The sequence below is a fragment of the Podarcis filfolensis genome (genome assembly GCF_964270895.1).
Source record: "Podarcis filfolensis genome assembly, chromosome: 13".
NCBI lineage: Eukaryota > Metazoa > Chordata > Lepidosauria > Squamata > Lacertidae > Podarcis > Podarcis filfolensis.
In genome coordinates this window covers 19,500,437-19,526,125 of record NC_139615.1, presented here as the reverse complement: position 1 = coordinate 19,526,125, position 25,689 = coordinate 19,500,437, and the positions used below count along the sequence as shown (strand labels likewise).

At 46.5% G+C, this 25,689-nt stretch overlaps 1 protein-coding gene across 4 annotated transcripts in view; it reads right to left on the bottom strand.

Annotated features, from left to right (window-relative positions):
• Positions 1-1,377: 1,377 nt before the first annotated feature.
• Positions 1,378-25,689, bottom strand: part of SLC6A16 (solute carrier family 6 member 16) — a 30,905-nt gene continuing 6,593 nt past the window's right edge. For 3 of the 4 annotated variants that reach the window (XM_083580240.1, XM_083580242.1, XM_083580241.1), the window contains exons 3-14: positions 22,798-22,939; positions 17,350-18,210; positions 16,049-16,206; positions 14,240-14,366; positions 13,173-13,348; positions 12,242-12,352; positions 10,844-11,085; positions 9,114-9,303; positions 7,186-7,387; positions 5,676-5,835; positions 5,346-5,508; positions 1,378-3,552 (exon numbers count right to left, since the gene is read on the bottom strand). In XM_083580240.1, coding sequence (XP_083436366.1) covers positions 3,286-3,552; positions 5,346-5,508; positions 5,676-5,835; positions 7,186-7,387; positions 9,114-9,303; positions 10,844-11,085; positions 12,242-12,352; positions 13,173-13,348; positions 14,240-14,366; positions 16,049-16,206; positions 17,350-17,545 — 1,992 coding nt within the window. In that variant the 5' untranslated portion in view covers positions 17,546-18,210; positions 22,798-22,939 and the 3' untranslated portion in view covers positions 1,378-3,285. Of the gene's footprint in view, positions 3,553-5,345; positions 5,509-5,675; positions 5,836-7,185; positions 7,388-9,113; positions 9,304-10,843; positions 11,086-12,241; positions 12,353-13,172; positions 13,349-14,239; positions 14,367-16,048; positions 16,207-17,349; positions 18,211-20,465; positions 20,660-22,797; positions 22,940-25,689 lie in introns of all 4 variants that reach the window. The other variant, XM_083580243.1, reaches the window with a different exon arrangement.

The following is a 25,689-nucleotide window of genomic DNA, read 5'->3' as shown; positions in this document are numbered from 1 at the left end:
TCTTTTGTTTTTTTATAAAGAACTTCAAACTTTTTTGTTTAAATAAAAAACCCCAAACCCATTAATTAAATGAAGTCTTGCTATTCACACCACTTCCTACGTTGCCTTTACACAACCAGAATGCACACGAGGGCAGATGTGTGTGTTTGTGTGTAACGCTTGAAGTGATTGGCTGCAAAATCCATCACGTGGCACATAAATGCAGGAATAGGGCCGTTGTGAAAGGTCGCGTGGTGAGGGAAGAGTGACTTTGCCTGCTCCATGCTTGGACCACGATGCTCCAACCACCTTTGCTGCTTTACCTGTGAGGCCTTTTGGACAGGGCAGAACTTAGGTGTCTTGGTGCCTGGGGGCAAACGGCATGAAACAAGGCCATAGTTTTATAGTGCAAAATAAAAATAGCTGCAATGCAATGATAAACAAGTATTTATCATTTAAATAGTTATGGCCAGTGGTTTTTTTCTAAAATGGTTTGGGGGTACTCTCATTTTCCTATTCATTACTGAAATACTGCCCCTCAATGAAGCCAAACTTAGATTAACAAAATATTTAGGGGTATGTGTACCCCTGCACCCCCCCAGAAAAAAGCACTGGTTATGGCTGTGAGAGAGTAGCTGTAAGCACAGTGGCCCTTTCCAGCACAACAGGCTATGATTTTTAAAAAGGGGTTGTATTGGTGACTGTATTGGTCAGTTGGAATCTAATGGCATCATCTGAAACATTAGCAGCTGATGCATCTGCTCATCTTCCAAAGTGATCTATGCCATCATCTGCCAGCAATACCCTTCTGCGGTCTACAAAGGACAAACGGCGAAGTCTCTCTCTCTGTAAAATAATAGGAAAGGCTCTTTGTGAAATAATAAAAGGACACCAGGAACAGCATTATCCAGAAAGCATTAGAGAGATATTTGAAACCATACAGGACACTCTTTAACTGAGCTTAATGCCACCATCCTTGAACAAAGGAACTTGAAAATGAGACTGCAACTTGAAACTGCTGGGCTACTGTTGGGGCAAAGGTGTTTTTTCCTCTTATACTACATGATCCAACTCTACAATTCTATGATCTACATGTGCTTATTTGCTCACCAATGCCAGGATGCCTATTATCAATATTTTGTGTGTGTGAAAGGTTACCATTAATAATGTAATTATTACAATCTGTACATTATTTCTCTCACCATATGAAAATATACTGTATTTCTGTAACTAGAATAACCATGCACCTGATGTAGTGAACTGTAGTCGAAAAATAACGCTATAATAACACAACTCTTTGTTGTTTTAACATTTAGGAAACATTTGAGAAACAAATGGAACAACTTGACTTAATAGTTGATTCCCCCACCTCCAGAGTTGAGATCGTAGGACAAATACTTGTTTCTACTAAATAGCTTTTATTGAAAAGAAAAAAACAAACATTCTTTGAAAAAGTTGTTCTCCTGTGTATGACTCACTTATGAGCTACAGCAAGCTGTGCTCCCCTCGTCTTGTAAGAAACTCAAACCCAACCACCACCACCAATTGGTTCCTTGCCTTGCTTGAACAGAGAAGTCCCAGAAACAAAAAACTGCATTATAAAGTTCATTGACTGAACCATTTACATGAACCATCCTCATGGAGAATAGTTTAAAAACAGTCTACTGACTGCTACCTTTTAGCCTTGAGTTACAAAATCCAACTGAGTGTTGAAAAATTACTTGACACAGTCTATTCTTGCACTCAGAACCAACTATAAAATGTTATTCCCCCCCCCTGCATTTACAACAGTGTAACTTTAAGACAACCTAGACCACGTGGAGTTTTTCTTTAGTCCTGTATCTCATACCAGTCTAAATGCTCAACCAAATTCTTTCTCAACATCACCGTTAGTCGGGTTGTGGAAAATACTGACTTCCATTGAGGAATTTTGCTGGCTCATGTCCAAAAACATGCAACAAGCAGATGCTCTTTCTTGCAACTAAGAAATAGATATTTACTCAGGCCAATAACTGTACAGGCTCAGCTGCAGATGCAGAGCTCAGGGTTCATGAGCAGGATGAGAAGTTTAGAACCGGACGGAAGCAACCAAGATGTCCCAACAAGTTTCCATGCTCCACCTGCCATATTTTTAAGGACCCAGCAAGGTGCACTCACTCGTAACACTTGGCTCACTCTTTGAGGTCGGGATTGCAAATGTGCACTCTTTCAGGGTGGGTTGGTCTGTTCCTATCAGTGAATGTGCTGCCTGGTTCTAAGCGACAAAACTGCACCTTCCTGTTAGGGCTCCTGTTCAGTTGTTACTGCCTCTGGCTTAACCTTCAGCTTTGGCTGCTCCAAGCTCACAGTTCCACAGGAAAGTTCCCTCGCTCCCTCTTCCCAAGTGACTGAAGTTGCAGTGGAAAGGAGTGATCCCTTCACCACCAACTCTGGATCCCACTATTCAGGCCCTGCCCCCTGTTGCTTCCTCCTCCTGCATCAGTCGGCAAACCCAATCCTGACCCTAACAGTACTGCAGGGCTCTTGACAGAAACTGGCCCTGGGAGAAGGGCGTTTTCATGCCAGTAGCTGCTGAGCTTGAACCATCTTCGGATAAGAATGAGCAATATGGCACCCAAAGATTCATCAGAAAAAAAGGTCCTTGCCCTCAAGAGGCTTACAATAGACAGTGGGTAAAACAACGGGAGGGAGGGAGAGAGACATGGGATAAATATGAACGAGAGCGGGTGGATCCTGTAACAGTGAGTCAATGCCTCATCAGATCTCAAGCTTTCCTTTACTACTGGAATCCCAAGAGTTGTCACTTTCTGCCTCTGGAACATGCGTGGCCCTCCAAAATCAAATCATCTTCAGCTCTCAAATGTTCCTGCACCATCATTTTAGTGGAGGCACTGCAACAAGGCATCGCGATTCTAGCGAAGGGAAACGGGACTCGGTGGCAGCAGTGAAAGCCACAAGGTGTTCTTTAAAAACAATTAATAATCCAGCAGCTTTTCTTGGATTGCACCCACATCACTTCTGAGGTCCTCTTTCATTTATCTCTTTCATCTCCTTGGTTGCAGCAGGTGTGAAGGAGGCATTGGGGCCAGCTGCATGAAAGTCTTCATGCTCACATCCCTTTTCCCCCCAAAGCTGCACCAGCCTTGTAAGCCATAAACAGCACACTGGGGGTGTGGGTGGGTGTCTAAACAAACATGGTTGCCACTATCAGAGGCTGGAAAACACAGCCAATGGTCAGGAGGATCTAGGAGCCGGAGCAGGTCAGATGTCCTCCAGGTGGTACATTCCAGCTGGAAGTGCCTCCCGTCAGTCTTGCCCATCTTCTGCCTGGACAAGCAAGTACCCGTTGCCTTGGTGCTCAGTATCAGCAGGGCTCTCTCTTTCTGCCACCTCGTCGTCATCCTCTGTGGGTACAGGCGCCATCACCATGCCAGACCGGCTGCCACGCTGGGCAAACCAATCCATCAAAAGCTGCCGGAGAAACATCACTGGGATGGGGAGAGCAGCCAGAACAATGAGGCCCACGAGGAGGCCCAGGGCCCAGGGAGGATATTCCAGCATCTGCTCCTCTGCCTGGAAAGGGAGACAACCAATAATTATTACTGGTTTTCAAAACTGAAATTTACTATCAACCATGTAGGAATGGAAATTTAGTGGGCCCATCTGGACTCTGAATCAGGCTTCTCTCAGTCCAAGATGCACTAGGCCTTCAATGCCTGCACAGCCAGAAAATGTCCCCATCAGCCCTTGTCTTGCTTAGGGAATTGACATTATCAGCAATATGGCCTGTGGTATTCAAACAGTTCTCTTTTTGAGCTGAGAAAAGGTTCAGGAAGGGACAACCAAAAATGATCTAGGGGTTGGAGCAACTGCCCTATGAAGAAAGGTTACAAAATTTCTGTAACATTTAGAGAAAAGGCAAGAAAAGGGGTGTGGCAGGATGGAGGTATATAAGTGCATGCATGATATGAAGAAAGTGGGTAGGGAAAGATTGTTCTCCCTCCCTTGAGGCCATCCAAGGAAGATGAATGTTTCAGGATTAAGGACAGAGAAAATAAATATTTCTTCACACTGTGCATTGTTAAAACTTTAGAATCTGCTCCCACAAAATGTAGTGATGGCTTTAAAAGAGGATTAGACAAATTCCATGGCTGTCAGTGGCTACAAGCCATGGAAACTATGATCTACTTCCACTGAAGAAGGCAGTATGTCTCTGAATATTAGTTTCAGAATCACACGGGGGGTGGGGGGAGAGTGTTGTGCTGACATCCTGTTTGCAGGCTTCCTATAGGCACCTGGTTGGCCACTGTGAGAACAGGATGCTGGACTAGAGGGGCCACGGGCATGATCCAGCAGAGCTCTCTTCTTACATTCTTAGGCCAGTTGGGTCTCATGGTTGGCTTCCCTAAACTAACCCAGAGCAAAACCAAAACACTCTTCCAGATCCAAATGGTATAGAAAGATAGTCCTGGTAATGGAAGACCTGGTACAGTGGTACCTCGGATTACAGATGCTTCAGGTTACACACTCCGCTAACCCAGAAATAGTACCTTGGGTTAAGAACTTTGCTTCAGGATGAGAACAGAAATGGCATGACGGCTGCGCGGCGGCAGCGGGAGGCCCCATTAGCTAAAGTGGTACCTCAGGTTAAGAACAGTTTCAGGTTAAGAATGGACCTCCAGAACGAATTAAGTTCTTAACCGGAGGTACCACTGTAATCAAGTGTAATCCATCTCTTTAGGAAGCTTGTCTGCTATTACTGAGCAACTCAACACATGTTCAAAGAGCCAGAGGGCTCCCTCCCCAGAATGACACTGGAAAAAATACTGCATTTGTGGATTAAAGCAGGGTTTCCCAAACATGAGTTTCCAGCTGTTTTTGGACTACAGTTCCCATCATCCCTGACCCCTGGTCCTGCTAGCTAGGGATGATGGGAGTTGTAGTCCAACAACAGGTAGACGCCCAAGTTTGGGAAACCCTGGATTAAAGCTTTAAAAGCCCTAAATCTTGACTCTTTAGCAACCTAGAAATATATCACTATTACTGTTTTGTTACAGAGAGTGGAAAAGAGGCAGTGGATTGGGGAAGGTCACCTAGTGAATCCACTGCAGTTTTCAGCCCGTGACTTGCACTTCACCCCCTTCAGTCCCCTCTTGCACTTCACCCACATTGCCACTTTTATCCCCTTCCTGTATGCACAAAAGCTCACAATGATGTAGGCTTTAGGGTCCCACAGGACTCCTGGTTCTTTATGCAGTGGAGCGGTCCCCAGACTATGCTTAATTTTTTAAAATGAAAAGCGGCAGGGGCAGCTTCTATTGGTCGGAAACATGAAGGGGTGCGACTGGGTGGAGTGCGCCTCTTACCTTTTCTCTGTTCCAGGCCTGGTAGGTGGGCCACTTCATAGCCATGTGCACCAGACTCGCTAGCAGCAGGCACAGCATCGCTCCCAGGCTGACAAAGCGCCACATGTAGCTGTAGATCCTCCAAGGCCGCCAGCCCAGCATGTCTTCTATGTCGCTTAAGAACCTGTGGACGAAGGGAAAAGGATCAAGATGGCAGACGAGGCACCTCAGGTGTTAAGATACCCCGGAAGCACAGGGGAAGAAGAAAAACAGGCTCTGCCCAAAGCCACAAGGTAGACATTCTCTCCCACCTGCCCACCCTTCTCTTGAGAAAGCAGGGTAGAGAATTACCTGTCTGCTCCGTAGATCCAGGCCACGGCAAAAGCTTCAAAAGCCACAACAATAAGCAGGGGCAGGGTAGCCGAGTAGTCGTCAAACATGGACACAAAATAGCTGCCAGACCGTTGCACGAAAACCAGGCCCAGCAGGAATCCAATAATACAACACAGCACTGTGGGGAGAGAGAAAAAGGAGAGCAGGTTGGCTTGGCTGGACACCTGCTGGACCGCAGGGGCCCCGGTGTAGTGGTCAGGTAGGAGTGCTATGAGGAATTATGAAAAATGAAGCAAGCCATTGTGTCAGAAGTGAAAGAATTGCATTGACTGGCTTTGAGTCATTGACATGACTTCTCATCAATCCCACAAGCCTCTGCATCTGTGCTGCATTTTCTCTATGCCCGACAGTCACGTATAAAGCATTCTACACGGACCAGTTGCTTCACCAGGCATCCTGGGTACATAAAAATAAGGAGGTAGCTTTGATGTAGCTTTTGTTAATCTTTAGGTAGATTTTAGGGCCAGGAAACGGAGTTCACGTGGAGGTGATAAAATGCCTGTCTTTCCTGTTTATGACCTCCGGGGTTTGCTAAATGCATTCTGTTAAGTTGTGGGTGAACATATCAGACGACACAGGGATTCTTCAAACAGCTCTTGTTTATTCACAGGCCAGGACAGAACTGAACTGAAGGGTTCAGTCAGCCTGCTTATATAGAGCTCCAGTACAATGTAACTGTAACAATTTTCTAAAACTATCCAATCACTGAATGTCACTTTCAATCCCTTATTTGCATAACTATCTACAGTATCCCCCTGCTGGCCCAGGGTGAGAACTTCAGTACGTAACACATTCCTCCTTGGTTCCTGTTTTATTTAGTCTGAACATGTATGCATGCTCAAATAGGAAATAGTTCTTTGTAGTTAAGAGGCTTCCTCTGATCTGACTTTGTCCCCACATGGGGATTTTTTGAAATGCCCAGAGGAAATCTGATTGGTTCTTACAAACGCTGTGTTAAAGTTCTTTGGTTAATAAAAACGGCCTGGGCCAGGGAGTGGCATGTGCACTTTCTCCCAGGTCTTGCCGGTCAAGCCTCGTGTCTATTGTATTAATCAGGGTCCAGTCCTTCCTTTGCCTTCAGAACGCAACACCCCAGTCTTGACAGGAGACACAGGGAAAGATTACAAGAACTTCGTAAACTGAAAACTAGTGTTTGAGTTTGTATTTTTCCTCCTGCCTGCCAGTCCCCTTTCTTTGAGCGCTGTGCCTTTTAGACAGCAATCCTGAGGGCAGGGACTGCCTTATTACTGACCTTTGTAAGTGGGAGCCTTTTATAGCTAAAGAGAGATGGCAATTACTTATTTGAAGTCTTTTTATTGTGCCTTTGTTGTTGTACCTTATTTGATGTTTGTTTTCCTCTGTACAACGCTACAGAATTTTGTTGTTTTGCGAAATAAAACCCACCCACCTCACTCTTTTGCCCCCTGATGGATGTTGTTCCGTCTCTTGGTTATGGGTTCTGCCCTACCTGTGAAGAGGGTCCGCCGGCGCTGGAGGCTGTGGAAGTTGTCCAGCAATGGAGTGATGATCCCTTGCATGTTCCCCAGCATAGTGCTCAGCCCCAAGTTCAGCAGCATGAAAAAGAACAGCACCGACCAGAATGGGGAGGTTGGAAAGAGGGTCATGGCCTCCGTGAAGGTGATGAAAGCCAGTCCTGTGCCTTCCACATCCTGGGAGTTTGAAAAGAAGAAAAATCTGGGAATCATCCACTGAAACGGGCAGGTGACAAGCTTACACCTATGGGAAAGAAATACTTAACGCCTGGGCAATCTGCCATACAGGAAGTAGCAGTTTGCGGCAATCCTAATTGAATAGCAACAGGGACTATGGCCCTGTTCATGGCATAGGCCACGGTTTCTCCAACCTGGGTCTCCAGCAGCTTTTGGACTACAGTTCCCATCATCCCTGACCACTGGTCCGGATAGATAGGGATGTTGGGAGTTGTAGTCCAACAACAGCTGGAGGCCCATGTTTGGGAAACCCTGGCATAGACTAAGGGTGAGGAACATGTGACCCTCCAGGTGTTGTTGGACTCCAGCTCCCATCAGCCCAAGCCAACATAACCAATGGCCATGGATGATGGGAATTGTAGTCCAGCAACATCTAGAAGGCCAAAAGTTCCCACACTAGGTTTATGGGGCTTCATCTATTTAAGTGCTCACTCCTTGGTTTGGGTTTTGTTTTGAAGGCTTTCCCCCTGTGCCTTAAAATTGACTCCAGGAGGCTTTGTGATTGACACAAGGGCCAGCCAGTGCTGTACAGAGCTCTGCTTTGAGAAGCTGGTGAGGCAGCTTCGTGATTGGTTGCCCTTGCGCCAATCAACCCAGTATACCTGAAGAAGCATCTCCACCCCCATTGTTCTGCCCGGACACTGAGGTCCAGCTCTGAGGGCCTTCTGGTGGTTCCCTCCCTGTGAGAAGTGAGGTTACAGGGAACCAGGCAGAGGGCCTTCTTGGTAATGGCGCCCGCCCTGTGGAACGCCCTCCAGTGTCAATGAAATAAACAACTATCTGACATTTAGAAGACATTTGAAGGCAGCCCTGTTTAGGGAAGTATTTAATGTTTGATGTTTTTAATAATTTTATATATGTTTTAATAATTTGATATACAGTGGTACCTCGGGTTAAGTACTTAATGCGTTCCGGAGGTCCATTCTTAACCTGAAACTGTTCTTAACCTGAAGCACCACTTTAGCTAATGGGGCCTCCTGCTGCCGCCGTGCCACCGGAGCACAATTTCTGTTCTCATCCTGAAGCAAAGTTCTTAACCTGAAGAACTATTTCTGGGTTAGCGGAGTCTGTAACCTGAAGCGTATGTAACCTGAGGTACCACTGTATTATTATTATATAATAATAATATTCTGTTGGGAGCCACCCAGAGTTGCTCTGGGTATAAATATACTACGACTACGATGATGACTATTTAATAATAATAATAATAATAATAATAATAATAATAATAATGATGATGATGCAGATCTGGCTTCTCAAAACAGAGTCCCTCAAAGGTGACTTTTAAACACTTTTAAAAACAACTATGAGAGTTCAGGCACAGCTCATACATGCCTCATTCACACAAACATAGCTCGCCAGCCATGGATTGTGGTCTGCTTGATCACCCTATGTATACAGTGTGTATCTGTGTGTTCGTATTGTGTGTGTGTGTGTGTGTGTGTGTGTGTGTACATACACACACACACTTCAATTCCAGGGAAATTCACTGAGTCCCAAACATGTTGCCACACTAGGCCGGAGGCTACATTTCGACTGACATGGCACAAGTTATGCAAGCCCATCTCTTGCCCCTCGGACACAACCCCAAAAGACAGCTGCTTCTGACGGCTTTCCCCCCTTTTGCAGCAGCCCAGCCTGCCGTCCTTCCTCCCCCCCCAGTCACCTTGTTCATCTCATCCTCTGCGCGGCAGTCACTGATCTTCCACATCTGCAGCCACTCTGCTGTGTCGTTCTGAAGACCCTGATACCAAGCGCTGTACTCAGCAGCCGAGAGGTCAGAGAAGTTTCCAAGGTGGGGCAGCGCGGCAGGGAGGGAGCCGTTTGATGCTAGAAGAGACAAGGTTTTTGTATTCCTGGGGGGAAAGAAAAAAATGGCAAGCAGCGAGGCCATTAATCAGGAATTACTCCAAATCTGAAAACACAAAGCCAACTAGCTGGGTAGGGCATGAGACTCTTAATCTAAGGGTTGCGGGTTTGAGCCCCATGTTGGACAAAAGATTCTTGCATTTGTGGGGGTTGGAATAGATGGCTCTTGTGGTCCCTTCCAACTCTACAATTCTATGATGTGGTATCCCAGGGCGTCTCCCAAGGGCACCTGATGCCCTGGACTATGATCCGTCTCCAAGCTTGCTCCTTCCATCATGGAAGGCAAGCAGGAATGTAATCAGCACACAATTTCCGAGACTCTTCCCTTTGCTCTTCTGAAGGACGGAAGCTTGGGAGCATGTAATGAGCCTTACTCAAACGGAATGGATCCCTGGATGATGCCAAAATAAGTTTCAAGTGAGTGAAGAAGAAGAAGAAGAAGAAGAAGAAGAAGAAGAAGAAGAAGTAGTAGTAGTAGTAGTTGTGGGTGGGGATGACTGGTTTGTTTTTGTTCTTGCTTTTATTATGTACAGTGGTACCTCTGAGGTGACATACGCTTCAGGTTACAGACTCCGCTAACCCAGAAACAGTACCTCAGGTTAAGAACTTTCCTTCAGGATGAGAACCGAAATCGTGCTCCGGTGGCGCGGCAGCAGCGGGAGGCCCCATTAGCTAAAGTGGTGCTTCAGCTTAAGAGCAGTTTCAGGTTAAGAACGGACCTCTGGAACGAATTAAGTACTTAACCTGAGGTACCACTGTATTTTGTGTTTTTTATCTTGTATTTTTATGTTGTCAACCACCCTGACATCTGCAGATGAAGTGTGGTATACAAATTTAAATAAGAATACAGTCGTACCTTGGAAGTCAAACAGAATCCATTCCGGAAGTCCAGTCAACTTCCAAAACGTTCGGAAACCAAAGCGCAGCTTCTGATTGGCTGCAGGAAGCTCCTGCAGCCAATCGGAAGCCACGGAAGCCCCGTTGGACATTCGGCTTCCAAAAATAGTTTGCAAACCGCAAGTCACTTCCAGGTTTGCAGTGTCCGGGAGCCAAAACGTTCGAGAACTAAGCTGTTTGAAAACCAAGGTATGACTGTAATAATAAGAATGGAATGGAATTTCTCCAAAACAGCCCTCTAAACGGCCATGGATGGGTAAAATTCGGAAGACTATGGTTGGATACAAACCTAACTCAGCAAGGGGCGGATCTGAGAGCCCCTTCAGGAATTCCGGGGTGTGTGTGTGTGTGTGTGTGCGTGTGTGTGTGTGTGAGAGAGAGAGAGAGAGAGAGAGAGATTCCTTGATCTCCTGATGGCATCAGGGTGGTTATAAACAACCTTGCATTACTTACTTGTTTGCATACATGCTTTCGTGTTTTGTTCAAAAAACCCCAACATAGAACCACTGAACATGAGAAATAAAGCCAAGGATGTCCCTGCCTGCAGCCTTGTCCTACAGCAGCAGAACCCAAGAGCTAAATATGTCAAAAGTGGGTTGGGGGGGGGGCGAGACACAGGCAGACACTCACCTCTCCACACAGTCCTGTGTGATCATGTTGGCACGGAAGCCCAGCACGGCAAACACCACAAGCGTGGCCAGCACTGAAGTAAGGAAGTTGATCCCAGACACCAGCAGCCCGTCGATGTGGCAGTTGTTGTGGCGCGGGTTATAGCTGGAGTAGGCAATGATGGTCCCAAAGCCCAGTCCCAGGGCAAAGAACACCTGGGTGGCTGCCTGGCGCCAGACCTGCATGTCTCTCCAGATGGACAGCTAGAGGTTGGGCAAAGAGGACAAGGGTACAGGATTCATCCTCATGAATTCATCCTCAGAAAAGTAGAGGGGTTTTTCCAATGGAAGTAAATACTGGCAAATTAGAACTTGTCAGGAAGTTTGATTCTATGCGTTTAGGCCCAGATCAAGATAATGGTCTCCTCTCACACAACAGGTTTTACCACCTTTGTCTTAACTGTGCTTTGTCATCGTAATTTTGCTTTTTTTCTTCATTTCCCATTGCCACTCTGGCAAATAGCCACTATTTATTTTGCAAGCATTTACTTTTTACATAGGAATTCCACTTTTCACAGTGATTTACCTCCACTGTTCACATTTTTTTCACTCTCTATGCCCATATATACACCTACTTGCCAATGCAAGGGTAGTACTTCATGCATTGATGAAGTGGTCACTATCTGGCAGGAGTTTGTTGAGCCAAATGGATCAATGGTCTGATTCAGTATAAATCAGGTTAAAAGGTAAGAAGTAAAGGACCCCTGGACAGTTAAGTCCAGTTAAAGGCGACTATGGGGTTGTGGTGCTCATCTCGCTTTCAGGTTGAGGGAGCTGGTGTTTGTCCGCAGACAGCTTTCCAGGTCATGTGGCCAGCATGGCTAAACCACTTCTGGCACAACAGAACACTGTGACAGAAACCAGAGCGCGTGGAAACACTGTTTACCACCACAGCGGTACCTATTTATCTACTTGCACTGGTGTGCTTTCGAACTGCTAGGTTGGCAGGAGCTGGGACAGAGCAACGGGAGCTTACTCCGTTGTGGAGATTCGAACTGCTGACCTTCTGATCAGCAAGCCCAAGAAGCTCAGTGGTTTAGACCACAGGACCACCAGTGTCCTATGTGCCAGCGTTTTCTATATGCATTCCTTAATCTATTACTTGCAGTAATATTGCCTTTTCTTTTGCCAACAGTTTTGTTGTGTTGTTTTTAATTGTTTGGTTTGGATTCGTTTCACTGTTAAACACGTCTGCACCACTTTTCTCCAGTAATATGGAAGTTTTGTAAGTAAACAAGTGAAATAATGCTAGCCCTGTGGTTAAGCGCTGGGGGGGGGGGGGAATAAAGGGAATTTGCATGCAGCAGGGGAAGTGGGCACACGTGTACGAGAGTGTTATTCTTTTGCACAGGGCTCTTACATTGGGCGTGAACATGATTCTGATCCCATCAACCGCTCCTTCTAGCAGCAGCGCCCGTACGAGGAAACACAAGAGGACCACGTAGGGGAAAAGAGAGCTGAAATACAGAACCTGCAAAGGAGACGGGGGGTGAAGAGAGAAAATCAAAACCAGGGACTGGCAGCCTGTGGAGAAACAACCATTGGTGCAAGATGCTGGCATTTCATTTCCAAGTTCTCCATCCCAGGTACTCTGACACTGGGACCAGTAGTGGGCAATCTTAGAACCATGCTTATGGATCCTGATCAATCTGAAGGCAAAGCATGATTTTAAAACACTATTAATCAGAGCAGGAGTAGGGAAACTTTGGTCAGCAAGCAAATCCTGGCCTGCCAGCAAGGTCCAAGTTGGCCATTTCTTCCAAACACAATGTACCTGTACATTGGCTGATGTCACTTGATAATATCAGCTGAGGGGCAGTAGTGCTCAGCAGGGAGCCGGATGCGGCTTTGCAAGTACCGTATCTTTCACCCTATAAGACACACCAGACCACAAGACGCACCTAGTTTTTGGAGGAGGAAAACAAGAAAAAAAATATTCTGAATCTCAGAAGCCAGAACAGCAAGAGGGATCGCTGCACAGTGAAAGCAGCAAGCCCTCTTGCTGTTCTGGCTTCTGGGATAGCTGTGCAGCCTGCATTTGCTCCATAAGACGCACACACATTTCCCCTTACTTTTTAGGAGGGAAAAAGTGAGTCTTATAGAGCAAAAAATACGGTACATCCCATGCGGGGAATGCACTGACAAAGTAGAAACCTGTGGCCAATAGGATCAGACTTTCTGCTGCTCAGCTGGTGAGCAGAGGGTTCTCTCCTGCTGGTCTTGATAAAGCAAAACACTCCCTCCTACCCAGGTCAACTTTTGATGAGAGGAAAAGTGCTCTCGCAACTGACCTTGCCAGAGGACTTGATGCCTTTGATCATTGCCAGGCACACAAGAGCCCAAGCGGCAAAGAGGCAGCCGGTAAGAGCCGGGTCAAGGCCTCCACTCTCGTCAAGGGAGTTGGTCACATGCAAGGCCTTGCGGTACCAGAAGTAGACGGTGGGAGAACTTTGGCCACACTCCGTTTCTAAGATGAGGACAAGGACACACACACACACACACACACACACACACACACAGAGAGAGAGAGAGAGAGAGAGAGAGAGAGGTGCAAAGGTTAGGGGCAGAGTGTCGTTGGTGAGGCTTATTTGACAACAAGGAGCTGAGACTTTCGTGTCACCGGCCCAACGCTGTGGAATATTCTGCCAATCAGAGATTTAGCAGGCAACTTCTCTTTCGATTTTTAAATGCCTGCTGGAAACTTTCCTATTCCATCAGGGCTATGCAGGCAATTAAAAATCCAGCTTTCCACAATAATTAGCTTATTTCTGATTTAGACATTTTATATGGTTTTTATTGTGTAGTTTTATGCAGAATTGTTTGTAAATCACTGTTATTTTTAATGAATAGCAGTATATAAATGTTCTTATAAATAAGGTAACGAGACAAAAAAATCAAGCCCCTCTCCTCCCTTTTCCCATCCATACTTTGGTATGGTTAACTGAAGATTATGGGATTTTTAGAGGAGGACAGAATTGAAAAAATATTAGTTTGGCAAATATATATATACAGTGGAACCTTAGTTCCCAAACGGCTTAGTTGCCGAACAAATCGGCTCCCGAACGCCGCAAACCCGGACGCGTTCTGGTTTGCGAATGTTTTTTGGAAGCCGAACGTCTGACGTGTCTTCCGTTTGAGCACAAGAATCTCCTGCAGCCAATCGGAAGCTGTGCCTTGGTTTTTGAACAGTTTCGGGAGTCGAACAGACTCCCAGAACGGATTAAGTTCAAGAACCAAGGTACCACTGTATCTCAAGTTCATCAGCACTTCCTGACAATCGAGAGTACATTTTGTCTCCGCACAATGACATCAAGGCAGCTTTAGCCCCGCCCCCTCCTCAAACCTTCCAATCTCTTACCTGGAGCAGTTTGATTGGTTGCTGCTGGGCAATCAGTCCAAGGCAGGGGTAACTGGAAGGAGTTAGCCAGATAGAAAAGACTCCATGCAATGATGACATTATAATACAGGGCAACAAAGGAACAAACCTGAAGAGGAAGAGTAAGAGGAAGAGGAAGAGATCAGCGTCCTTCTCACTCCATCCCCAATGGGCACTGACACAGCTACCTCAGGGGAAGGGGCTGCTCTTTAGTGTCAAAGAGCATGTTAAAACACGTTTTTATGTCATGCGTTCAAAACTGGTCTCCTCTCCTCCCTTAGGAAAAATCAGGCATGGGGGCCCACTGATCTGAATTGGGTTAATCATGTGTTGTGGGGGGAGCGCCTTACATTTGCCTCCTGAAAATGGCTTCCAGAAGCTCCCTTGTACCCAAAAGATGCTATTTACAGCAAATAGCACCTTCAAGCACAATTTTTGGCAGGAAAATTTATTGCCCCTCCCTTCCAAGAAATTTTTTCGAAAGAAACAGATGTGGTCTAAGCACGTTAGTTAAAAATATTTTTAATGAGAAGTGTCGTTCGATCCTTAGGATCATATTCCCAGCACTAAAATGCAGCTGCTTCGGGGGCGAGATACTGGAGATGTTTAACATGTCTATCCCCAGGAATTTAGGGCAGGATGTTAACAGCAATTGGCAATTATCTCACTGGCGGTTTAATCTAGACAAGGCAGAAGGCGGCTGAGGGGAGACGCCCTTCGCTCCACCAATTCCATTACTTGCTGCCATCTGGATAATTAATTTGTGGAATTCACTGCCACAAGATATGGCGGAGGTCACTAGCTTAGGTGGCTTTAAAATGGGATTAGACAAACTTGTGGAGGACTTGTCTATCAATGGCTATCAGCTGGCATGAGGGCACAATGGAGCCTCCATGCTTGGAAGAAGTCTACCTCTGAATTCCAGTTGCTGGTGGAGGGTGGCATTAGCAGCAGAGGACTGTCTCTTTCACACCCCCTCTTATGAGTATCCAGTTGGCCGCTATGGGAAGCAGGCCGTGGGACAAGGTCAGGGCTGAGGAACTGGTGTCTCTTGAGATGTTGTTAGGACTCCAACTCCTATCAGCCCCAGCCAGCATGGCCCAACAGCCAGGAATGATGGGAGCTGTATTCCAGCAACACCTGGAAGGCCACACGTTGCCCACTCATGACACAGACCAGCAGTGGGAGACCTTCTGACCTAGTTAGGCCTCCCCAGGCCATTTTGTAAAACCACACCCACCTGTCTTACACCTGTCTTCATTTAAGTCAAGTGTGGGGCAGGTCGAGGTTTGAAGGTGTCGCTGTGTCTTCCAGGCTGTGTGCCTTTGGCAAGCGCCAAAAAGCAGCTGATTACTGGCATTTGCAAAGCCCCTGCCTGACAGCAGGCCTTCAAAGTCCGTTTTGCAGGCGCAGTCTGGATAAAAAATTTGCCTGCAAACAAATTTCAATAGCGGGCGCACTGTGGATGCTAATTAGCTGACTGAATCCAACAGCACTGCTCTGAAAGGGCTTGTTCCCATCAGCTGTTCTGTGCTGAGAACGAGCCCCTTTGAAGTTGTTACCCAACACCATAATGACACCAGGTGATTGACAGGTGGGGGTGCCCACTCATCTGTCAAAGTTGGCCTGTGGGGGAGGGAGAAGCAGTGCTACAGCCTGCCAGCTGGATCCAATTCCACACACACACACATACCCCGATATAGTATAAGAAGAGCTTGATGGGTGAGATTGGGGGGTGGGTGAGCTCAAAGGCAAAAGGTTTTCAAAAGTGCTGCCGGAGGAACAACTCACCACGCAGCTGGCAAAGCCAATGCCCACCAGGCGAGGGCTGATGTACTTCCAGACCCCGATGCTGCCCTGCCGGATAATCTGCCCAGCCGCCAGCTCCAAGAAAAACAAGGGGATCCCAATGATGAAGAGAAGCAGCAGGTACAGCAGCAGGAAGGCACCTGGCCAGGGTGAGACAGAGACACACAGCTACAGCATCCAAGCAACACTTCGCTCCCAGATCCCAGCAGTCTCCCCTGATTCCACCAGCCAGTTACCCCCTGAATCAGAAATAATTTAAGGGAGGAAACAGGTGCTCCCGTGAAAGAGCATTAGGGGTCAGCCGGTTGTGGGGTGAGCTCAACTCTCCAACCCCCACCCTTACAGAGACACAAATACGGTCTGTGGCAAACTCCTCCAACTGCTCTCCTCCCCACCCACAAGTGGACTCCAGTTCTCTTCCTGTCTGAAGCGCATGCCATGATTATGCAACCAAATATTTGGCTCTTTCAAATAAAGAGGGAGGGGGTTGTTTTTCTTTTTAAACACCATTGCTTAAACATGTTCAAAACTGTGGTTTTTTTGGGGACTGGCACAAGGAAGGTGTTTTCGGGATTGGTACAAAGGCAGCACTGTGAAAATCCAGTTTCTGCCACCCCCTCCCTGCAGAAATGGATTCTTCCATCCAAAATGGCCAAGGCAGCTGTACACGCTTCCATAGCAGGCTCAAGCTATGCAAGTTTGTTTTGTAAGCACAGCCTGGCTGTTACCTGCAACACAAGACTATCCCCCTTCCCATTTACCAGGTGCTGCTCACAGTGGCCAAGAAGTACCCAAGACCCGGGTATTGTATTTGTGTATTGCAGGAGAAGCTGGCATGGTGGGGCAGTTCAGTGGCAGTGCTGAGGTTGCTACTTCATTGTCACACAAGTCCACTTTAGGCCCCCAAATGCCTTGGGCCTCAGCACCTTTGGAATTTAAGCAGACAGCCACTTATGGCAGGGCCTTCTCTGTGGTGGCCCCTGCCATGGCCGTTTCCATCTCCCATACCCTTTTAATAGTGATCTGCTTCTTATCTCTTCTCTTCTTGTGCATCACTGTCAAGGCTGTAACTGCTTTTCAGTTTGTGTGCTGGGGTGTTTTGCATGGTTTCTAAGTTGAGATGTTCAATGCCTTGAAAGCCCAAAGGGGCAGAAAGGTGACACAGGCATTTAATATAAGGAGAAGTTAAACGGTACAGGTACCCTGCTACAAATGAATGAAAAAGGGGACTGTCTTGCTCTACGCCAGCCCCAAGCTTGCAAGAAATGCCCGTATCCACTCACCTCCCCCATTTTTATGGCAGAGGTAGGGGAATCGCCAAACGTTGCCAAGCCCAACCGAAAAGCCAACCTGGGCCAGGATATACTGAACTTTGGACCCCCAGGCCGGGCGGGTATCAGGTTCGTCAGTGAGCAGATCTTGATTGAATTCGCCTTCGGCGTTTGCTGCAGATTCGAGGTCCGCTTTGGATTTCTCCATTGGTGGAGGGATGTGATACACACACACACACACAAACACACACACACACAAATTGTGCACGCGGCTAAATCCTAGGGCCCTTGCACAATCACACACCTTCACACTTGTCTGTGCACACTTATGTGTGTGACACAGATGTCGGACCCCAAAAAGACTCTTCTCCTACAACTAGCACAGGCTCACGTGTACCATGGGACCAGGGAAACGGAAAGTGAACTGCTAAAAGTGTATACACTCCTTTCACATTAGCAAACCTCTCTCACAGATGTGGGCATTTGTGTGTGTCAATTACCCTTAGCACACAGAACTTCGGCCCTCACACTGTTGTGCAGTCGCAGGTGCACATGCCTACAAAATTCTCTATGGGACTGATGCACTGAAACACGAACTAAGCTCACACACATCACTCGATCAGTTCATGCACGAACATACGGACAACCCACTCATACAAAGAGGGGTTCTCACTTTGCCCTTGCGTCGTCTGTGCCTACCCTCAATCACAGCCAATTAAAAGAGTTTGGACGCTATATGCATACAAAGATTCACACATATGAAGGTGGGTGGAGACAGTGTCCCGTAGGCTCCGTGAATTGCATATGCTACGAGATGCACACACAGGCACACACGCTTGCCGACTCCTCTCCAAAGCAAAAAAGGATTCCAGCCTAGAAAGAGAAGAATCAGAGAAAGGAGTGAGTGTAAGGCCAAAGGTAAGATGCCCAGTTGGAGGGTCAGTTAGGATTCCCCAAACCAGCCTTCTTCCACCTGGGAACTACAACTCCCATCATTCCTGTCAATTGGTTACGCTGGCTGGGAACAGTAGGAGTTGTAGTCCAAAAGAGACTCCAAGGAGACTCCAAACCATGGGGTGGGATCCAAAGCTAGTGTTGCGCCAAGCAGAACCACCAAAGTTAATGGGCACGACTGATTCAGGTTCATTCACTTCAATGGGCCTACTCTGAGCAGAATTTCGGTCAATATAAGCGCATTGCATTGTGTATTGACTTTTAATTACTTTGTGTCTGGAAAATGAGTAGGAAATGTAACAAACTGAAATGGCAAAATGGACAGAGATTTTGCCTGCTCCTGTGCTGTCAATTCCTCTGGCCTGTTCCCCAGAAACTCTAATAAGAAGTATTTATTACCATGAAATAGGAGTCAGAGCTCTTTGGAGCCAAGAATATCCCAGCACAAAGTGCCTTTCAAACACTTGTTTGGACATCTTCTTACCACTCCTGTCAGGGGATTAAAGTTGCGTCAAACTGTGTATCCTTCTAGGCCTGGAATTATTCAAATTGGCATAAATGCATTTCATTTAGATGCCTTGCAATTTATTTATTTTTCGGCGCCATCTGAAACTTTGCTTGTTTTCCCCCTCTGAATAAACAGGATGGGTATTTGTGGCTGGGGAAAAAATGTTTCTCAAGAAATATGGATGGAAGTGAACAAGAAAATACAGTTCTCTAGAAGTTGGGGGTGGGAGTGGGTGGCAGCTTCGGGGAGCTCCTGGGGCAGCTGTGCTGAATTGAGACATCCTTCCCCTGCCTTAGCTAGACCACTAGAATCTATCTTCACCCAGATCCTCTTGGTTTTCTACAGATTATAGAAGTTAGCTGCTGTCAAAATCATTTCAGCAGTTTTCGGTAGCCATGAAAGACCTGAAACTCTAAAAACAAGAATAGAGTTCCCAATGTCTGGATCTCATATTAGCCATAGAGCCACATTTTCTCTACTCAAGCACAAATCATACTAATGTCTGGATTTCTTGCCTCTGAGCATCTGGTATTTTACAGCAGGTGTGAAGGACCTCAGGCTTTGGGGCCTAATGTGCCTGTCCAGGCCTTTCTGTCTGGCAGTTGGAACTTCTACCAGGCTCTGCTTCTTATCCTATCCTGACTGTTTTTGTCTGGCTGGAATGAGTCCTTGACAGGTAGATAGATATACATATATATAGGTGTGTGTGTGTGTGTGTGTGTGTGTGTGTGTGTGTGTGTGTGTGTGTTACATACAATTGCTTTAACTGTTTTTAGTTAAACTAAGGTCAAATTCACACTACACATTTAAAGCACTATGATACCACTTTACATGGCCACGACTTCCCCCAAATATTCCTGGGAGCTGTTATTTGTTCAGGGTGCTGGGAGTTGCTAGGAGATCCGTAATCCCCTCACAGAGCTACAGTTTCCAGAGTGGTTGAACTATTAATCTCTCTTCACAGGAAATGTTTTGGAATTGTAATTCTGTGAGGGGAACAGGGTCTCCTACCTAACAACAGCACCCTTGGCAAACCACACCTCCCAGGATTTTTCGAGGGAAGCCATGACTGTTTAAAGTGGCATCACAGTGCTTTAAATTTACAGTGTGGATGCGGCCTGTTTTGGCCAGGGGCAAAAGTGGGCGGTGCAACAAATGTAAATTTTGCCGTTGCACAGTAGGTTAGCTTCTACACAGACTCACACACCCCTCTCTATCCTCCATCCGGACGTATGAGAGACCTTATCAGAATTCAGGGGCACATTCCACCCATGGAAAAACGTGCAAGGAGGGCTCTCTTGTCCTGCTGCCGCCCAGGTCTCTGGTCTCTCATCTTTGGGTTAGAGAATTCAGAACAAACAGCCTCAGGCCACAGTCTCTGCAAAAGTGGTTGCAACTGCAAAATTTGCAACAAATAATCTCCTCCCCGCCCTTCTTTCTGCGTATTCAGATACCCTCTCAAATTTGCCTGCGCCGTGTCCCTGCACGAGGCGAGTGTGGGAGGGCAATGCCAACTTCAGCAGGCGAGCAGGAGGCAATGCCAATGGTCATCATGCCTGGCTTTGCGTAAGCGGTGAACTTTTGTCCGCTGCCCCTCCCCCCTTTTTCCAGCGCCAATGCCAACCGTTCATTATTTCCCACAATGAGGACTGGAGGCTGGACTAACCTTCACAGACGTAGTGGTGGCCAAGGTCAGATATGAAAGGAAGGAATGTGTGCCAGCTCACGGAGTGGGGGCAGGGAGAGAAAGGGTTCAGGAAAGGGGCAGCGTTGGCACAGGACAGCTCCTGCCTGCCTATCGGGCAGTGCCAGCCGTCTCCCTGCAAAGGCTCCCAGGCATGGTTCGGCAGAGTTAATTGCCTGAAATTAAGGGAAATGTTTATATCTCTAGGTCTGCAGACTATGCATGTCATGAAGGCAGTTGCCTTACATACAAGACTTTGCATGTTTGCAGTTCCTTCGTTGCGAAAGATTTTCCACATGACTTCCTATTTACAAAGCTCCCAGAGGACACTTGGGCTGCATTCACACCTGAATTTAAAGAGCATTTATGGCACGGTGACTTTCTCCAAAGCATCCTGGAGACGGTAGTTTGTTAAGGGTGCTGGGGAGGTTTAGCTTTTTGAGAGTTAAACTACAGTTCTCAGGGTTCTTTGGAGCAAGCCATGTATGGTGTGTATGCAGCCTTACTTGCCTCTATGGCATATACTAGCATGCGCGATGCTAATGGTGGCTCTTCCCACACCAGGATCACCACGCTTGTGTATGAAAAGAGTCCTCAGCGCTAGTTCTTCTTTATTAGCTGCAGTTCAGCTCAGGGAGGGAATGGAAGTCAATGGAAGGGCCTTGGCTTTGCAGGTGAAAGGTCTTGGTTTGAAAACTGCTGGAAAAGGGCACTGATAGCGATAAATGGAACCTGGTTAGTTTTGCTATGATGATTATTGGCTTGTGATAAAATGGAGGCAGGCTTTTTCGTGGGTGGCACTGGTGTTGCAAAAAGCGAACCCTGCTGAAATATGGGAGGCCCCATCCGTATTGGCATTCTGCCAGCTTCTGAAGATGCATCTGTTTAGACAAGCATTTTCCTGGCCTCTTGATTTGAGTCTCCTACTCTGATGGTTGTTTTAACTGTTGCAACTATTGTGCTGTTTCAGTGGGCTTGCTTATTATATATTTAGGTTATGGATATTGTAATGTTGTTGTTTTTACTATGTATTTGAATCACTGGTAGCTACTTTCTTCTTATTTTGCTGTTGGCTTTTGTTTCTGAACTGCCTTGATATTTCATCTTGAAATGAAAGGCAGTATATAAATAATCATCAACCCTGGCATCTCCACTTAAAAAGGGATAAGCTTGCAGATGATGGGAAAGGCCTCTTTCTGCCTGAGACCTTTGAGAACTGCTGCCAGACAGAGAAGACAATATTGGGCTAGATAGGCAAATTCACCTTCCATTCAGAAAACAGAATTGCTGCTGAATGAGAAGTCTATTATGCATAGGTGGAGAGATGGGGGATGGAACGCAGAAACCTCTGGTTAGTGTGTGGTTGGGAATACAATGTTGGTATCTGTCTGTCTTGAGAGACAATGGAGTGTGCCTCCAGTGGTGAAGTCAAATTGCTGTGTTAGAAGCACCTAAGTGGCCTCCCCTGAGCGCAAGCCTGGGTAGTTTGTGTGGAGATCCTGGGCTGCCCAGGTGACAAGACTTCTCTCTCGGCCTCCCTGATGTGCTCCAAAGGAAAGGAAAGCAATACATTTGGCACTAACTTGGCTGCAGGAGTTTCCAGAAGTTAGGCGTATGAAGCACCATCTAACCGTCTTAGGAATTCCACTCTGGATTTGTGTAGGGTTTACTCCTGAGCCTTGTCTTCTCCCAAATATATCCCACAAGGCAGCAGAGGTTTAGGATGAGAGTTTTCCTTCTCCTAGATGGGCTACCTTCCCAGGCTGATAAAGCCCAGCTGCCCCTCACTTCTCTCTACGGCACATGAGGAAATCACCTTCTTGACCATTGGACTCCCTCTTGGAATACAGCCTACTGTACAAATGTGAGAGTTACCCCCATTGCTCTACACATGGTTGTCTTTAGCCAAAGTTGCCACCTTTTGAAGGACAGGCCATTCAGAAGGATACGCATGAAGGAAAGCAGCCCTTGATTGGGAACAGTTTCCCCACCTTTGTTATACATGAGCAGGCTATGATTATAGTACTAAAATATATGTATACTGGACGTATCCAAAGGTACTCTTTTTATTTTTTTCCACTTATTCCGCAAGTGAGTCCAAGCACTGGAAAAGACAAGGGATCACAGCACATGCTGTGCACAGAGATCTCAGGTTCCACCCTCAGCATCTCCAGTTGAAACACTCTCTACTGACAGGGCTGAAGAAAGGTTTTTCCTTTGCCTGAGATCTTGGCTAGGTGGACCCAATGGTCTGAATCCACTTGAGAAGCTTCATATATGATAACAAATACAGAGGATGGCTAAGTATACTCACATGCAGCGGAGGTATCTTATGTGCTCATCTAAGCATGCAACAGGGGAAAAAACAGTTTACAGCAGCATGCCCACTCTCCTTTTCTGTCCTCCCAGTCCTTGGCTTCTTAAGTTCACAAATTATATCTCCTTGGTGTAGCAATCTGTGAAGGTAGACGAACAGCCATAACTGGGTTGTCCATTCAGACATCACTCCAAATCATAGTTAAGCACAAAACACGTTTCGTAAATACATTTTAAGGTGCAGTTTCCAGTTCTATTTTCCCAGTCAATCCAATCGTAAATCCTAGTTTTTCAATTCGAACGCAGCAAACCATAGTTAAAATTTCCTAACTACAATTTGGCAGGATGTCTGAATTGAGACACTGCATTTAATTAGATGTGGGAATGCCTAACTTCTACTCTTGTGTGGCTTCTGTGTTGCTGCTTATCAGATTCCAGCTTTGTTTCCCAAATATATACAATTTCAGCAACAAGATTTTGCTACTTTTTCAGTCTTGTCTTAAGGCTAGAGAAGAATATCAAATGATAGATAAACTCAATTAAGTCTGACAACACAAGATGTTTTACATCACTTAACTGCGATGTAGAAATAGCTACACCTGTGAACTCACTGAATCCAACAAAGTCCCCACAAACACACATTTAATTCTGTAGCATAAATAAAACACATGTAGCTGCATAACAGATTCTCTGAGGCAACTGTGCAGAAGGGGCTGCTGTTAAAAAGCTGCCGCTGCACGTACTGAATTGTGCAATGCTTGCAAGTGGCGAACTGTGTGTGGTTTGCCTCAAGGTTTGTTGTTTCACAAAATGGAGTGAGGAAAGATGCTGCGTCCTTGCCATACATTTAAAGAACTTTCCAAGCCCCAAAAGGGCCCTGGGAACTGTAGTTTGCTAAGGGTGCTCAGAACCGTAGCTGTTTGAAGCTACAGTACGCAGCCAAAAGCAGAAAACTAGCACATGGGAAGGGGGTGCGGGAGTTCGTAATCCTTTTCCCATGTGTCATTTTCCCACTAAAAAACAACACACAAACCTTTTTTTGGAGCGGGGATGCCCTGCAAGGAAAAATATGTACACACGCACACAGCACAATGTTTCTGCTTTAGTTTGCAGCCTCCACAGCTGCATTTTGTCAAAAGTTGGAGATAAGCTATGCAGGACTGAGAATGACACATAGCTCAAGCCTCGCACCTTGCCAGGATCTTGCTTTGTCTGGTGATCTATGTTTAAACAACTGGGCATGGCCCTGGGCTCTTTGTGAGTATGTGTGCTGTGGAACAACACAGCCCTCCTGAGAAGGAAAACTCGAAGAAGCCTCAAGCAAGCACTGAACTTGTTCAATCGGCCAGTGCCTTCTTACGCAAAAAAGGGTCTTCCAGTTTACATGACCAAAAGCTTGCTGTTAACGTCATTGTAGGTTTAAAGGAATCTAACTGAACTGAGGTTCTGCCGTTTCTAACTGCATTATAAGACCTGTAACTTGTGGCTGAGCTTGCTTTTCCCTCCTCCCTCCTTTTCTTTTTTCCTTGTGTGTCACATCTGCTTTCGTTATAAGCCCGAGGGCATGGAACGCCTTACTATTAGCGCTGAGGAGGAGCAGATGGCCTAGCAAGCCTGTGCTAGCTACTCCTCTTCCTGTCACACTCACTTATTTGCATTCCCTCCACCTCTAGGCTAGAGGAAGAGGAAGAGGCAAGTAAGCAGGAATGTTGAAGAGCAGGGATAGGGAACTTATGGACCTCCAGGGTATTGTTGGACTACAAATTCCATCATCCCTAAACACTGGCCCTGCTGGCTGGAGCTGAGGGAAGCTGGAGTCGAACAAGGGCTGCAGATCCGTCTGTCCCTCCCCATCTCTGCTGAACAAAAAGAACAGCAGCAGGAGGTGGCCCCTGGTCTTCAGTAGGCCTCAGACCAGATCACGGACCTCAACAGGGGCCTGAAGGGATCAACCCCTGGTTCCAGCCCTGTAGAAGACTGAGCTGCATGGCCTTGAATCAAATCAGCGATGAGAGACCCCAGCTGCATGTGAGGGGAGGGAAAGGGGCCACTACCACTGATTGTGCAAAAATGTGCACAAAAACCACCGAGAACACCGTATTTATTATTATATTTGTTAGTTGCTTTTCTCACAAAGTGACCCAAAGCAACTTACATTAAAACCAAATAAAGAACTCCCAATAAAAATCTAAAATCTAAAAGCGCAGCTGAACAGATAAAACAGATCAGGACTTGCTGTTCTCACCCAACTAAAAGAGGCCACAATTAAGGGACAAAAAGCTGTGTAAAGAAAAAAGTATTCGCCTGGTGCCCAAGAACAGATAAGGGTGGCGCTAGGCGTGTCTCCCTGGGTAGAGCAGTCCACAAGTTGGGGGGTCACCACTGAAAAGGTCTGATCTAATTAACTTGGTAACATACCCTTTTGGCTTAAATGTATTCTGAAAATCCTACAAAAAGGAGACAGTTGTACTGTAACACGACTGAAAAGCGTGACTTTTACTGAGTAAAAAAAACCCAAGGGTCCTTCTCCTTATGGGTTGTGTCCGGCAAAGTCATTGGGCAAGCAACCAGACTTCTGCTCAAGCAACAGAACTTCTCCTTCCGTCTCCTCTCCCTGCAACTCCTTAAATCTGCTTTGGGGTTCCCGCGAACCCTCTGGGGGGTGCATAGGAGAGGGAGGAGAAGGAAGAGGGGAAGTTCAGTTGCAGGAGCAGCCTGTCGTTGTGCAATGACTTCAGCGGATTCCTCCCCCTGCCAATATTTCACAATCTACTGAGAGCTGAGGATGGAGCAAGACACAAGCATCAGACCCCACTATCTCTGAATGCAGGTTGCCACCAAAATAGCTAAAAGGCGAAGGTACAATCAGTACCTGTTCTCATTATGTTTA